Below are 15783 nucleotides of genomic sequence, written 5' to 3'. Positions count from 1 at the left end.
GCCAAACACAAATCCGTTCCTCGTACTGTCAGATGGTGAAGCGTGATTCATCACTCCAGAGAACACGTTTCCACTGCTCCAGTCAGAGTCCAAAGGCAGCGAGCTTCACACCACCCCAGCCGACGCTTGGTATTGCACATGGTGATTTTAGGCTTGTGTTCGGCTGCTCGGCCATGGAAACCCATTTCATGAAACTCCAGATGAACAGTTCTTGTGCTGACGTTGCTTCCAGAGGCAGTTTGGAACTCGGTAGTGAGTGTTGCAACCGAGGACAAACGATTTTAAGCGCTTCAGCACTTGGCGGTCTCATTCTGTGAGCTTGTGTGGCCTACCACTTTGTGGCTGAGCCGTTGTTGCTCCTAGACATTTCCACTTCACAATAACAGCACTTACAGTTGACCGGGGAAGCTCTAGTTGGGCATAAATTTGACAAACTTACTTGTTGAAAGGTGGCATCTTTTGACAGTGCCACGTGAATGTCACTGAGCTCTTCATTAAGGTAATTCCACTGCCAATGTTTGTCTATGGAGATTGCATGGCTGTGTAATATATATACACTTGTCAGCAACGGATGTGGCTGAAATATCCAAATCCACTAATTTGAAGGGGTGTCCGCATACTTTTGTATATATATATATATCGTATCTGCCTCAGGTGTACACAGGCTTTGAATTAACCTAACCTTGTCTGTTCTTGCTGAATGCAGAAGTTGGACTGTATTCTGTATATGGCCCCGATTCGTCTAGTGTTTTTTTGTCAAGGTCGGGGAGAACTCTCAACAGTAAAGGGAAGCAAAATCCCTCTCACGTAAAGGTCATGATACGCTGGTAATGAGCAAGTCCAATAAATAGTGAATAAACACACCTCACAATACTCATTATGTATGATGGGAGGTGGGATTTCAGAGCATTAGTATTCCTATACAGACTTGCCTTGGGTGCAGATAGCAAAAGCAGTCACTTGTACTTTCTCCGTAACCTTTTATTCATATAAAGAAAACAAGTACACAGCTTATGTAAATTGTGTAAGCCACTTTCAGATCCTGTATCTTGTGAGTGGTGCATTCTTTGACCTTTTGTGCCCGTAAATCCTTTTAAATGTATGCACTTCCTCTGGCCTTATGATAGATAAAGCAGAGGTTCCAAAACTTTTGCAAAGGCGTCCTTTCTCTAATCTGTATCGTTCCCACTTCGAAAGTCATTCAGAGTGGTTGTCTTCTTTCTAAATGGAATTTATTCCTCTTCTCCGTAATAAAACAGGGTATCCACTTGAGTCCAAACTTTTAACAATGGGCCTTCATTCATTTTCTTGCTGATTGTATTTTCCTTATGGTACAAAGGATTCTGAGGCTAGTTTATGTATTTTATGTATTATGTATTTATGATTTTGAGAAAACGTGTTTTTGGAACACTTCACTTGTTCACGTGAAATTGGTATGGTTTTTCCATCAGGGTGACTATGGTTGAACTACAGATAGTGTGCATGAAAATCTTTTGCAAACCATTTGTGGTGAGCTCTCAAGTTTATATTTGATAGGGGAACTTTTGCACGGATTAAACTTTTCCAGATGTTGATTTACTGTCTGAAATGGGAATCAGAAATGACGGCAGTTGAGGATTTTTTCTGGCGTGGTCGCCCACTCGGTGTAGCTGAAATGTAGAGATCGTTTTCTCAACGTGCTCGATAGAACTGCAGTTTCTAAGGAAATTTCCTGTAATTCTACACATGTTGCCATGGCTAATCCTGTGCTCTTTTGCTCCAACATAAGTACAAAATACATACTGCTAAATTCATTGTTATTGCAATCTCCCTGACTGTGTAGATTATATTACGAGAAAATATATAGGACCCCGATTTTTTTCTACATACTTTATCTCTGGTTGAAAGTTAACACTGAAAGCGTTTTTCCACGCTGAACATTTCATTTTTACAGTTTGAATTTAGGCGCCCCAAAAACCGCTTAGACGGCCCACCCAAGGATTTCAATGGCAGAAAAATCACTGCAGTCAATTATTGGGCAAATGTAGGTATCCTTTCATCCTGTGGTAAGAACTGTGCAATACCGAAACATGTACTTGATTAGGTATTCTGTGAAAGACAAATACACGATGCACAAGGCACTAACCCAAAACGGGGGAAATGCTCAAGTGAATTTCATCTTATTTAGCTATTTTCAAAACATTGTGAAAATGTTGAGGATATTAGATTAAGCTGGCCTCTCTGATGTGAGGTCCATCAAGTTGGTGTCCCATTCCATAAGGCTCTACTTTGAATAAGCAATCCCATGTTGATTTCATGCTAGCCCAAACTTGGGCAGAGGCATCTGCTTGGCCAACTAACATAACCTCATTTCGGCTCTTCTTTCCTCGACATAATGATGAGTTTGAATATTAGATTTCATATTCGCCGTCTTTGAAGAAAGGCTTTAATTATTTTTTCGTAATTCTATTTGATTTCAGTAATTTGTTGGCTGTATACAGCTCTCCATCAGCGGAGCATGGCCTTTATTATACGTTTAGATGCTTGAATATGCTGGGGTCAGTGCACAGAGAAGATACTGGGCACTTTATTAAATGGACTACCTGGATGTCTATGTATTGAAACCATGAGATGCTGTAGCATTTTGGTGTCATTTTTGTAATATATTGCAATTTCATAACTTTCACAAAGCTACAAATCTCACCGGCCCAGATGGGTCAAGAGTAGCAATAAAAACATCCATTAAGTCCATCAAGCAAGCACATGTGAATCCAGTAGCCGTGATTGTATGAGGTAAACATGTGACTTATATCTCTGAGCTTTGCCTGCGGCTCAGACAGTCAACGGCTGTATATTACACATGTATGCAGCCACTGCGGTGAACCGGTGTGCACGCACAGATGTGCACGCACAGATGCGCACGCACAGATGCCCGTACACTCTCACCTAAACAACCTGCACTTCAGAGCCCATGCAATATCTCCCATTGCCTGTGAGAGCTAAGAACTATACAGGAGCTCAGTGAAAGGTCTGGCCCACACTTTTAAATTAGAGCGCTGGTTGGGTCTGCTTCATTGCTGTTGGATATCAATGGCCGTGGAGGACAGCCTCATGGATCCAAGCAAATGTTATTTGTCTTCGTAAACAACAGGTGTAGACTAACAGTGAAAATCTTAGGGGCCCTTCACAAAAATGCAGAGAAAGAAAATAGAGAAATAATAGAAAAGTAGTAACATGTAATAATAAAAGTAATAATAAATACACAATGAGTAACGATAACTTGGCTATATACACGGGGTACCAGTACCGAGTCGATGTGCAGGGGTACGAGGTCATTGAGGTAGAAACAGTGTATTTGGACTCCTTCCTTTTCCCACATTTTGTTACGTTACAGCCTTATTCTAAAATGGATTACATAAAAACAAATCCTCATCAATCTACACACAATAATGACAAAGCAAAAAAAGGTTTTTGAAAATGTTTGCAAATGTATAGAAAATTTAAAACAAATACCTTATTTACATAAGCATTCAGACCCTTTGCTATGAGACTCAAAATTGCCCTCCGGTACATCCTGTTCCCATTGATCACCTTTGAGATTTTTCTACAACTTGATTGGAGTCCTCCGGTGGTAAATTCAATTGATTGGACATGATTTGGAAAGGCACACACCTGTCTATAAGGTCCCACAGTTGACAGTGCATTTCAGAGTAAAAACCAAGACATGAGGTCGAAGGTATTGTCCGTAGAGCTCCGAGACAGGATTGCGTCGAGGCACAGATCTGGGGAAGGGTACCAAAGAATTTCTGCAGCATTGAAGGTCCCCAAGAACACAGTGGCCTCCATCATTCTTAAATGGAAGAAGTTTGGAACCACCAAGACTCTTCATAGAGCTGGCCGCCCGGCCAAACTGAGCAATCGGGGGAGAAGGGCCTTGGTCAGGGAGGTGACCAAGAACCCGATGTTCACTCTGACAGAGCTCCAGAGTTCTTCTGCGGAGATGGGAGAACCTTCCAGAAGGACAACCCTCTCTGCAGCACTCCACCAATCAGGTTTTCATGGTAGAGTGGTCAGACATAAGCCACTCCACAGTAAAAGAAAAAGGCACGTGACAGCCCGCTTTGAGTTTGCCAAAAGGCACCTAAAGGACTATTAGACCATGAGAAACAAGATTATCTGGTCTGATGAAACCAAGATTGAACTCTTTGGCCTGAATGCCAGGCGTCACGTCTGGAGGAAATCTGGCACCATCCCTACGGTGAAGCATGGTGGTGGCAGCATCATGTTGTGGGGATGTTTTTCAGCGGCAGGGACTGGGTGACTAGTCAGGATCGAGGGAAAGATGAACGGAGCAAAGTACAGTGAGATCCTTTATCTAAACCTGCTCCAGAGCACTCAGGAACTCAGACAGGTTCACCTTCCAACAGGACAACGACCTTAAGCACACAGCCAAGACAACGCAGGAGTGGCTTCGGGACAAGTCTCTAAATGTCCTTGATTGGCCCAGCCAGACCCCGGACTTGAACCTGATCTAACATCTCTGGAAAGACCTGAAATAGCTGTGCAGCGACACTCTCCATCCAACCTGACAGAGCTTGAGAGAATCTGCAGAGAAGAATGGGAGAAACTCCCCAAATACAGGTGTGCCAAGCTTGTAGCGTCATACTCAAGACGACGCAAGGCTGCAATCGCTCCCAAAGGTGCTTCAACAAAGGTCTGAGTTAAGGGTCTGATTTGCACAAAAAAATTAAAATGTGTTTGCTTTGTCATTATAGGGTATTGTGTATAGATTGAGGGAAAAAATACTATTTCAAGGGGTCTGAATACATTCCGAATGCACTCTATGTACAGTACATATAACTAGGAATATAGTTCCTAGACAACAGGATAGATAATAAACAGTAGCAGCAGTGTATATGCTGAGTCAAAAAAGTGAGTGCAAAAATCTGTTAAAGCAGGTGCTATTTATTTAACTATTTAACCAACTATTTAGCAATCTTATGGCTTGGGGGTAGAAGCCTTTCAGGGTCCTGTTGTTTCCAGACTTGGTGCATCGGTAACGTTTGCTGTGCGGTAGCAGAGGGCCTTTCTCTGACACCGCCTGGTATTGAGGTCCTGGGATGGCATGGTGCTCGGCCCCAGTGATGTACTAGGCTGTATGCACCATCCTCTGTGGCGCCTGCGGTCGGATGCCAAGCATTTGCCATAGCAAGTGGTGATGCAGCCAGTCAAGATGTTCTCAATGGTGCAGCTGTAGAACTTTTGGAGGATCTGAGGGCCCATGCCAAATCTTTTCAGCCTCCTGAGGGTGAAGAGGTGTTGTCGTCCCCTCTTCATGATTTTGTTGGTGTGTGTGGACTATGATAGATCCTTAGTGATGTGGACACCGAGGAAGTTGAAGCTCTCGACCCGCTCCACTATAGCCCCATTGATGTGAATGAATGGGGGCGTGCTTGGCCCTCCGTTTACTGCAGTCCACAAACAGCTCCTTTATTTTGCAGACTATGAGGGAGAGGTTGTTGTTTTGGTTATGTCACGATCGTGTGGCGGATTGATGGACCAAAACGCAGCATTTGGAAAGTAAGCCATCTTCTTTTATTTAAAAAAAAGATGGCTTACTTTCCAAATGCTGCGTTTTGGTCCATCAATCCGCCACACGATCGTGACAGAATTACTCACCATTATAGGACCAAGCGGCATGGAAAGCGGCAACAGGACCTACCTACACAGGATTCATGGACATGGGAGGAGATACTGGATGGTAAGGGGCCGTGGGCTCAACCGGGAGAATATCGCCTTCCTCGTGAAGAGCTGGAGGCAGCTAAAGCCGAGAGGAGGCGATATGAGGAGGCAGCACGGAGACAAGGCTGGAAACCCGTGAGTACAACCCAAAAATTTCTTGGGGGGGGCCTTAAAGGGAGTGTGGCGAAGTCAGGTAGGAAACCTGCGCCTACTCCCTGTACTTACCGTGGAGAGCGAGAGTACGGGCAGACACCGTGTTACGCAGTAGAGCGCACGGTGTCTCCTGTACGCGTGCATAGCCCGGTTCGGTACATTTCAGCTCCACGTATCGGCCGGGCTAGACTGAGCGTTGAGCCGTATGTCATGAAGCCGGCCCAACGCATCTGGTCACCAGTGCGTCTCCTCGGGCCGGCGTACATGGCACCAGCCTTACGCATGGTGTCCCCGGTTCGCCTACATAGGCCGGTGCGGGTTATTCCACCTCCCCGCACTGGTCAGGCGACGGGGAGCATACAACCAGGTAAGGTTGGGCAGGCTCGGCGTTCAAGGGAGCCAGTACGCCTGCACGGTCCGGTATTTCCGGCGCCACCTCCCCGCCCCAACCCAGTACCACCAGTGCCTCCTCCACGCACTAGCTATATGGTGCGTGTCTCCAGCCCTTTACCACCAGTGTCTAAACCACGCACCAAGCCTCCTGTGTGTCCCCAGAGTCCTGTGCGTCCTGTTGCTGCTCCCCGCACTAGCCCTGAGATGCGTGTCCCCAGCCCGGTGCCACCAGTCCCGGCACCACGCACCAGGCCTACAGTGCGCCTCAGCCGGCAGGAGTCTGCCGTCTGCACAGCGATGACTGAACTGCCCGTCTGCCCAGCGCCATCTGAGCCATCCGTCTCCCCAGCGCCATCTGAGCCATCCGTCTCCCCAGCGCCATCTGAGCCATCCGTCTGCAATGAGCCTGCAAAGCCGCCCGTCTGCCATGAGCCTGCAAAGCCGCCCGTCTGCCATGAGCCCACTGAGCCGCCAGCCAGACAGGAGCCGCTAGAGCCGCCAGCCAGACAGGAGCCGCTAGAGCCGTCCGTCAGACAGGATCTGCCAGAGCCGCCAACCAGACAGGATCTGCCAGAGCCGCCAACCAGACAGGATCTGCCAGAGCCGCCAATCAGACAGGAGCAGCCAGATCAGTCAGCCAGCCATGAGCAGCCAGATCAGTCAGCCAGCCATGAGCAGCCAGATCCGTCAGCCAGCCATGAGCAGCCAGATCCGTCAGCCAGCCATGAGCAGCCAGATCCGTCAGCTAGCCATGAGCAGCCAGATCCGTCAGCTAGCCATGAGCAGCCAGATCCGTCAGCTAGCCATGAGCAGCCAGATCCGTCAGCTAGCCATGAGCAGCCAGATCCGTCAGCTAGCCATGAGCAGCCAGATCCGTCAGCTAGCCATGAGCAGCCAGATCCGTCAGCTAGCCATGAGCAGCCAGATCCGTCAGCCAGCCATGAGCAGCCAGATCCGTCAGCCAGCCATGAGCAGCCAGATCCGTCAGCCAGCCATGAGCAGCCAGATCCGTTAGCCAGCCATGAGCAGCCAGATCTGTCAGCCAGCCATGGGCCGTCCCTCAGTCCGGAGCTGCCGTCCCTCAGTCCGGAGCTGCCATTCCTCAGTCCGGAGCTGCCATTCCTCAGTCCGGAGCTGCCCCTTACCCTGGTGCTGCCCCTTACCCTGGTGCTGCCCCTTACCCTGGTGCTGCCCCTTACCCTGGTGCTGCCCCTTACCCTGGTGCTGCTCCTGACCCTGGTACTGCCCCTGACCCTGGTACTGCCCCTGACCCTGGTACTGGCCCTTAGTCCGGAGCTGCCCCTTAGTCCGGAACTGCCCCTTAATGCAATGGGGTTAATGTGGAGGGGGGTCATTTGGAGGAAGCCTAGGAGGTGGTTAGGGACTGTGGTGACGTGGGGACCACAACCAGAGCCGGAGCCGCCACCGTGGATGGAAGCCCACCCAGACCCTCCCCTAGACTGTGTAATGGTGCGCCCGGAGTTCGCACCTTAAGGGGGGGGGTTATGTCACGCCCTGGCCTTAGTATTCTTTGTTTTCTTTATTATTTTAGTTAGGTCAGGGTGTGACATGGGGAATGTTTGTGTTTTGTTGGTTTTGGGTGTTTTTATGGTAAAGGGGTTGTTGGGTATAGTATATGGGTTTGTGTGGAGTACATGTGTCTAGTGTTGTCTATGTATGTTTAGTTGTCTAGGAGAGTCTATGGTTACCTGAATGAGTTCCCAATTAGAGACAGCTGATTTCGGTTGTCTCTGATTGGGAGCCTTATTTAGGGTAGCCATAGGCTCTCATTGGTTGTGAGTAATTGTCTATGTCAGAACGTTTGTAGCCAGTGTGTGCACATCGTTATTTAGCTTCACGATCATTTGTTGTTTTGTTAGTTTGTATTAAGTGTTTCGTGTTTATTTTTCGTCATCTTTATAATAAAAGAAGATGGCTTATTTTCCAAGTGCTGCGTTTTGGTCCGTCAATCCTCCACATGATCGTGACAGGTTACTAGAATATTCCTTATGTGTTATTTCATAGTTTTGATGTCTTCACTATTATTCTACAATGTAGAAAATAGTGAAAATAAAGAAAAACCCTCGAATGAGTAGGTTAGTCCAAACTATTGCCTGGTACTGTATATTATACTCAAAACAGTAGGACTATAGTACTTTTAAAACGCACCTCACTGTGACGATCAGTCTGAAGAAAGAAGTTCATGGTCCAGACAAGTCCAGACATGGTTGTTGTGGATGTTGTTTCAAAGTCTGACATAAAGAAATGGACAGCACTTACTAAGGTGATGATTCATTCAAAACACCCAGAAGCATAGTAGAGCTTATGCATATGCATAGACTTATGAGCACAACACCCCCCCCCCCCCCCACCTCTCCCCAAAAAAGAAATTGGATTGTAATTAAATCCATAGCGTACCACATATTATGTCAGAAAATCATTTTTTTTTACAGATTAAATATGTCTTTGGAGCATAATTGGTCTGGCATATACTCCAAAATTAAGCAGATTCAAGTAATCACTTTTGAGTATGAACTGTATTATGTATACTGGATGGACTGGTTACCTTATGCTACAATCCCAGAAATATCCATGAGTCTGGAAGAGAACGTATAGCCCTAGGCGATGATGTCGGTTCATTGATTGTGCAGGGCGGCTTACAGTTAGCCTACAATTACTGCATTTATAGTTTGAACGGCTAAGTAATAGTGATTTTTTTCATAAACAATTGGGTGACTCATTACCTTTAGCTATGCAGAATATATCACCATCATGCTTTCCCCTCCTCTCTCCCCTTTATTACTTTCTCGAGCGTGTAGACGGGCTGTCAACAGTTTAGTGAAATATGTTTAGTTGCGTACACATGTTACTATCGATGTTCCCGAACAGATTTCAATTGGTTTCCCAAATTAAGCACTGGGTAGCTGCAGGAACAAGGTTGGAGAGCCCATTCAGAGTTTCAGCGGGATATCATAGTTCGTGCTTGCTCCTCAAACAGTGGTTGATGCATGGAGTGAAATAAGTCTTCTTATATGTATTTCTCAGCTGCTCATCAGCTGCACATCTCCGCTATAAAACCGATGTAGCCTCCAAAACGGAGCGGTGGGAAACCTTGCGGGCTCCATTCGCCATTCGAGTGCATACAGATGCCATGTCTTCCCCCCCCCCCCCCCTGCCCCGGTTCCTACCCATTTCATAATCGGCCATTCTAAATCAACATTAAAGACTTTAAATGGAGCATAGTCTGAGGGGTGAAAATATGACCACTTGATGAGAGAACAGCTGTGCAGCCTGAGACAAGGAACAGAGGTTGTTTTGCTAATTTCTCAAATCATCAATAGCCTGTAGTCGCGCCATGCAGCCCATATATGTTTTGATTTCTAAGACATTCTATGGTTTGTATCATTCACAACTAAAGTTGCCAAATAACTCTGAATCTAGCATATAGGACCTTTTATAGGACCACATGATCACTTTTACGTTCAACATAGCCACTTCATATGCAGAGTCACTCCTTAATGGGAAAAATATTCTTTCTATTTTCTTCAGCTAAATTCAATTATATTCTTCTTATTTAAAAAAATATATAAAATAATAGAATGGCACAGGACGTATAAGCATATCTTGTCAGCTAAATTAACAAGCCTATGGCATGGAGCATATCTGTCAGGTTTTGGCCAGGACTGTTCTGGTTTTTGTCACTAGATGTCCCCATTGCACCTTTTTTGAACCTTTTGTTTTTTCCTTGCTCTTTTATTGTTTGCACCTGTGTGTCGTTCCCTTGTTAGTATTTAAACCCTGTGTGTTCCTCAGTTCTTTGCTCAGTGTTTGTATGTTAGCACCCAGCCCCAGCCCAAGCCTTTTTGTGTGAAACATATAGTTCTCTTATTGGATTTTCCAGAGGTTCTCTGGTTTAGTTTTTGTGTATTTTTGAGTAGTCTTTGAGGTTTGTTTTTCCCTGCTGTTTTTACCACTTTGTGGAGTTTCTTTGTATTTTGGAGGATATCCATTTTGTGCCTCTTGGCTTTATTTTGGACGTGGTGGATTTATATTCTTTGCCTGAAGATCTTGTCCTTTTATTAAATCATTATCTCTAGTACTGCTGAGTCTGCCTCATCTTCTGGGTTCTGCCAACTATTAGTGACTGTTTCTCTCACCGGGTCCTGACAATATCCAGATGTTTTAAGATGGCGCAGAAGAGGATGACTGCCCTAATACATGCTTCTAACCAACTGTGCTATTTCCTTAGTTTTTTTGCATTGTTTGTAACTTATTTTTTTACTTATTTGGTAAATAATATTGCTGCTTCCGTCTATTATGACCGACAAAATGACTTCTGGACATCAGAACAGTAATTGCTCACCTCGAACTGGAAGAAGCTTTTTCCTGTAACGAGTCCGACAAGAAGAATATACTGCTTTCCCAGGAACAGGCCCAAATCCCCATCATTTGCATGAAGAAAAGACAGAGGAAAAGGGGGCGCATGTCGGGCTGCCTTCTGAGAATCTGCAACTCCCATTGCCATCTGTCCTACTGGCTAACATGCAATCATTGGGAAATAAAATTGATGTCCTACGATTATGATTATCCTACCAATGGGACATTACAAACTGTGATATCTTATGTTTCACCAGGTCATGGCTGAACGACGACACGGATAATATATAGCTGGCAGGATTTTCCATGCACCTGCAAAACAGAGAAGCTATGTCTGGTAAAACGAGGGGTGAGGGTGTGTGTTTATTTGTCAATAACAGTGGATGCGCGATGTCTAATATTAATGAAGTCTTGAGGTGTTGCTCACCTGAGGTAGAGTACCTTATGATAAGCTGTAGACCACACTATCTACCATGAGAGTTCTCATCTATATTATTTGTAGCCGTCTACTTACCACCACAGCTCGCTGCTGGCACTAAGACCGCGCTCAACCAACTCTATAAGGCCATAAGCAAGCAAGAAAATGCTCATGCAGAAGTGGCGCTCCTAGTGGCCGGGAACTTTAATGCAGGCAAACTTAAATCAGTTGTACCAAATTTTGTCACGTGCAACCAGAGGAAAAAAACTCTCGACCACCTTTACTCCACACACAGAGATGCATACAAAGCTCTCCCCCACCCTCCTTTTGGCAAATCTGACCATAATTCTATCATGATTCCTGCTTACAAGCAAAAATTAAAGCAGGAAGTACCAGTGACTCGCTCAATACAGAAGGGGTCAGATGACGCGGATGCTACGCTACAGGACTGTTTACTAGCACAGACTGTAATATGTTTCCTGGGATTCATCCAATGGCATTGAGGAGTTTACCACATCAGTCACCGGCTTGATAAGTGCATCGACGACGTCGTCTCCAATGTGAACATGCATACATATCCCAACCAGAAGCCATGGATTACAGGCAACATCCGCACTGAGCTAAAGGCTAGAGTTGCCACTCAAGGAGCGGGACACTAATCTGGACGCTTATAAGAAATCTTGTTACGACCACTAACGAGCCATCAAACAGGTAATGCGTCAATACAGGACTAAGATCAAATCCTACTACAAAGGCTCTGACGCTCGTCAGATGTGGCAGGGCTTACAAACTATGCTTTCTTCTATGCTCGCTTCGAGACAAGCAATACTGAACCATGCATGAGAGCACCAGCTGTTCCGGATGACTGTGTGATCACGCACTCCGTAGCCTATGTGAGTACGAGTTTTAAACAGGTTAACATTCACAAGGCTGCAGGACCAGACGGATCACCAGACGCTGTAGCTTATCATCCGCTTCATCGGACCACTTCCATATTGAGCTGGTACTTCCTGTTTGAGTTTTTGCTTGTAAGCAGGAATCAGGAGGATAGAGTTATTGTCAGCTTTGCCAAATGGAGGGTGAGGGAGAGCTTTGTACGCATTTCAGTGTGTGGAGTAAAGGTGATCTAGAGTTTTGATCCTCTTGGTGCACAGATGACAATTAGGTAAGACATATTTCAGTTTCCCTGCTTTAAAATCACCGGCCACTAGGAGCACCGCCTCTGGATGAGCATTTTCTTGTTTGCTTATGGCCCGATACATCTCTTTGAGTGCGGTGTTAGTGCCAGCATCAGTTTGTGGTGGTAAATAGACAACAATAAATATAGATGAGAACTCTCTTGGTAAATAGTATGGTCTACAACTTATCATGAGGTATTATAACTCAGGCGGGCAGAACCCTCAAGACTTTCTTAATATTACAGCTGTTGTTAACAAAAAGACACTCACCTCCCCCCTTGAGCTTTCCCGATGCTTCCGTTTGATACTGCCAATGCATAGAGAAACCAGCTAGATGTATATTATCCATGCTCTCGTTCAGCCACGACTCCGAGGAACATAGGATAGTCTTGAACGGAGCTCGTCCAGTTGTTCTCCAGTGATTGTACGTTCGCCAATTGAACGGAGGATAGAGGCGGAAAATTTATTTGCAGACTTAGTTTTGTAAGGGTGCCTGCATGCCGGCCTCTCTTACGCCATCTTTTCCTTTTCCGAGTATCTGGGATACATAGCTCATCTGTAAATTGCCCATCCAACTGCCTACCTCATCCCCATATTGTTTTTATTTACTTTTTGCTCTTTTAACACTCACTCCAGTGTTAATTTGCTAAATTGTATTTACTTCGCTACTATGGCCTATTTATTGCCTTACCTCCTTACTCCATTTGCACACACTGTATATAGATTTCTCTATAGTGTTATTGTCTGTACTTTTGTTTATCCTATGTGTAACTCTGTGTAGTTGTTTTTTGTCGCACTACTTTGCTTTATCTTGGCCAGGTCGAGGTTGTAAATGAGAACTTGTTCTCAACTGGCCTACCTGGTTAAATAAAGGTGAAATAAATAAATACAAATTAAGGCCTGGCCCGGGGTGAGCGGTATGTCCTGCGCCCTCGACTCGTTGAAGTAGAAATCTTCATCCAAATCAAGGTTAGTGATCGCTGTTCTGATGTTCTTTTCGGTCATAGGAAACGATGGCGGAAATATTACATACAAATATTACGTTTCACTTCAAATGAAAAAACAAACAAGATAAAGAAGATGAGGGGTCAGGTTTCTGGGAGCAGTGGCTGGATATGAATTGCTCCTTTGCAAATGTTGCAGAGCAGGAAGTATGTGCATTGAAAGGTGAGAAATTATAGAATGCTATATGGAAGCTTTTGTGGCATCTATTCATCACTGCTATCATTGGCCCTCCTGCAGAATGTCTAAAAGCTGAATTCTGCATGCCCTATGCTACTTTGTGTGAAGCAATCACACTTACATGTTGTATAGTACATTGGAATCTCTCTTTGCAAAGTAATAACAACCTATATGGATGCATTACTTACCCTTCCAGGGTAAAACAGTAGGAAGCCAGCATACACTCAAGTGTGATATCATTTACTTGTGTCTGTATGAGCACTCCCACTAATGATTCTGCATGCATTTTTGTTTAAACATCCCGTAGGTAAACGTTTGTTTTAAGGCTGGAGTGTTGTGTCTGTGTTGTTTTGACCCCCCCCCCCCCCCCCCCCCCCCCCCCCCGATGAACTCCTGTATTGGCCCTGTTCTACATAGTCTGAGCGAGTGTCTGTGTTCTCGTTTCCAGGCATCGTGTCCCTCATCTCCCTGGCCGTGCTCTCCTACGAGCGCTACAGCACCATGATGGGCCCAACCAAGGCAGACTCCACCAACTACCGGAAGGTAGCCTTGGGCGTCGCTTTCTCCTGGTTCTACTCCTTGATGTGGACCCTGCCGCCGCTCTTCGGCTGGAGCCGCTACGGCCCCGAGGGGCCCGGTACCACATGTTCCGTGGACTGGAAGGCCAAGAGTGCCAACAATGTCTCGTACATCCTCTGCCTCTTTGTTTTCTGCCTCATCATCCCCTTCCTGGTCATAGTCTACTGCTATGGTAAGCTGTTGTATGCAATCAAACAGGTGAGTAGGACAACCACATTGGTTTTCTTGAAATCATACATTTATTCATGTTGATTTTCATTACAGCAGCTATTGCACACAACTCTGTTACAGTGCACACTACGAAATGCATGGACTACTGTTCCTTGGTCTCGGCAGTGCTGAGTTGCAATTACAGAGACATTTGTGGCCGTCTCCAACCTACCCATCCTTACTAATAACAACACACACTATGGGGTATTTTTTGCAGCTACTTGATTGTGGCAGTAATTGTACTAGCCGGTGTAAAAACCCGTGGAAATGACTAGAGATTCACACATTAAAATATTTTTCAGCCATTGTCCAAGTTCAGAAGTTAAATACGATGCAATATATGGAATAAACCACAATTGTGTCTAGAGTGCAGCAATGATGTATGTTACGGTACTTCCAACTTGTCTCACAATTGTATGTTCTTAAGTGCATTGTTACCCCAGTAAATCATCATGAACTATGGCAGCTTTTGCTTTCCTTTCCACTCTCATCTCTGACTATCAGCAGAGAAGCTGTAAAGGAAGCGCTGTCTCACACTGAGAGAGAGACCTCCCGGGGATCTCGCCTTGCTCTGATTTCTGAAAGCCGGTCTCAGAGCAATCTTTCCAGGATTACAGCTCACTCAACTCTTAGTGCATCATGCCTTAAATGATAAACGCTCAGCGGCTCATCAACAACCACGAGGAGCGACATGAATAATGACCAAAGTTTCTATTATTGTAATAAGCAGATACCTCCTTTCTTAATTTTTTCCTTTTATTTTTTCTTCTGAAGACGCATAGTAATGAAATCAGAGAAGCTGACAGCATTGAATTCCCCAATCTAATAAAGTGCTCGTCTATGGTCCGGGCCACATGAGGATAACAAAATCTCTTTTAAGCTGCGACAGGCTCCACCATCTCTACCTTATCAATGATATATAGCCAATCAACGTAAGGGAGGTGAGGGAGGGAAGTTTGGGATGATGCAGCTTCCCCATTGTGGGTGTAATCGTCTTTTTATTGCTGCCGCATTGTATGGAATTTAAGGGTGTTTATTAGTAGAGAGGAGTTGGTCATGGGACAGACTCCCTCTCTCTGTCCTTGCATAGAGAATAATTAGGGACAGTTTTGCAGGCTTAACTACAGTGCCTTGCAAAAGTATGTATCCCCCTTGCCGTAAAAAAAAAAAGCATTACAACCTGTAATTTAAATGTATTTTATTTGGATTTCATGTAATGGACATAAACAAAATAGTCCAAATTGGTGAAGTGAAATGAAAAAAATTACTTCTTTCAAAGATGTCTAAATAAATAAAAACCGTAAAACTAGTACAGATCAGGGTTGGGTTATATAAATATCAGAAACTTTGAACATCCCACGGAGCACCTTTAAATACATTATTAAAAAATGGAAAGAATATGGCACCACAACAAACCTGCCTAGAGAAGGCCGCCCACCAAAACTCACGGACCAGGCAAGGAGGGCATTAATCAGAGAGGCAACAAAGAGACCAAAGACAACCCTGAAGGAGCTGCAAAGCTCCACAGTGGAGATTGGAGTATCTGTCCATAGGACAACTTTAAGCCGTACA

The 15783-nt window shown here is 45.1% G+C and overlaps 1 protein-coding gene across 1 annotated transcript in view; it reads left to right on the top strand.

The window, feature by feature from the left end:
- LOC129814440 (vertebrate ancient opsin-like) overlaps positions 1-15783 on the top strand; it is a 91061-nt gene that overhangs the window by 12479 nt on the left and 62799 nt on the right. The window contains exon 2 of the mRNA XM_055867553.1: positions 13871-14199. Within this exon, the coding sequence (XP_055723528.1) occupies positions 13871-14199 (329 nt within the window). The remainder of the gene's footprint in view (positions 1-13870; positions 14200-15783) is intronic.

The sequence above is a fragment of the Salvelinus fontinalis genome, chromosome 17 (assembly GCF_029448725.1).
Source record: "Salvelinus fontinalis isolate EN_2023a chromosome 17, ASM2944872v1, whole genome shotgun sequence".
In the NCBI taxonomy this organism is placed as follows: Eukaryota; Metazoa; Chordata; class Actinopteri; order Salmoniformes; family Salmonidae; genus Salvelinus; species Salvelinus fontinalis.
Note: the sequence above shows the minus strand (reverse complement) of the source record. Positions and strands in the feature narration are given on the sequence as shown.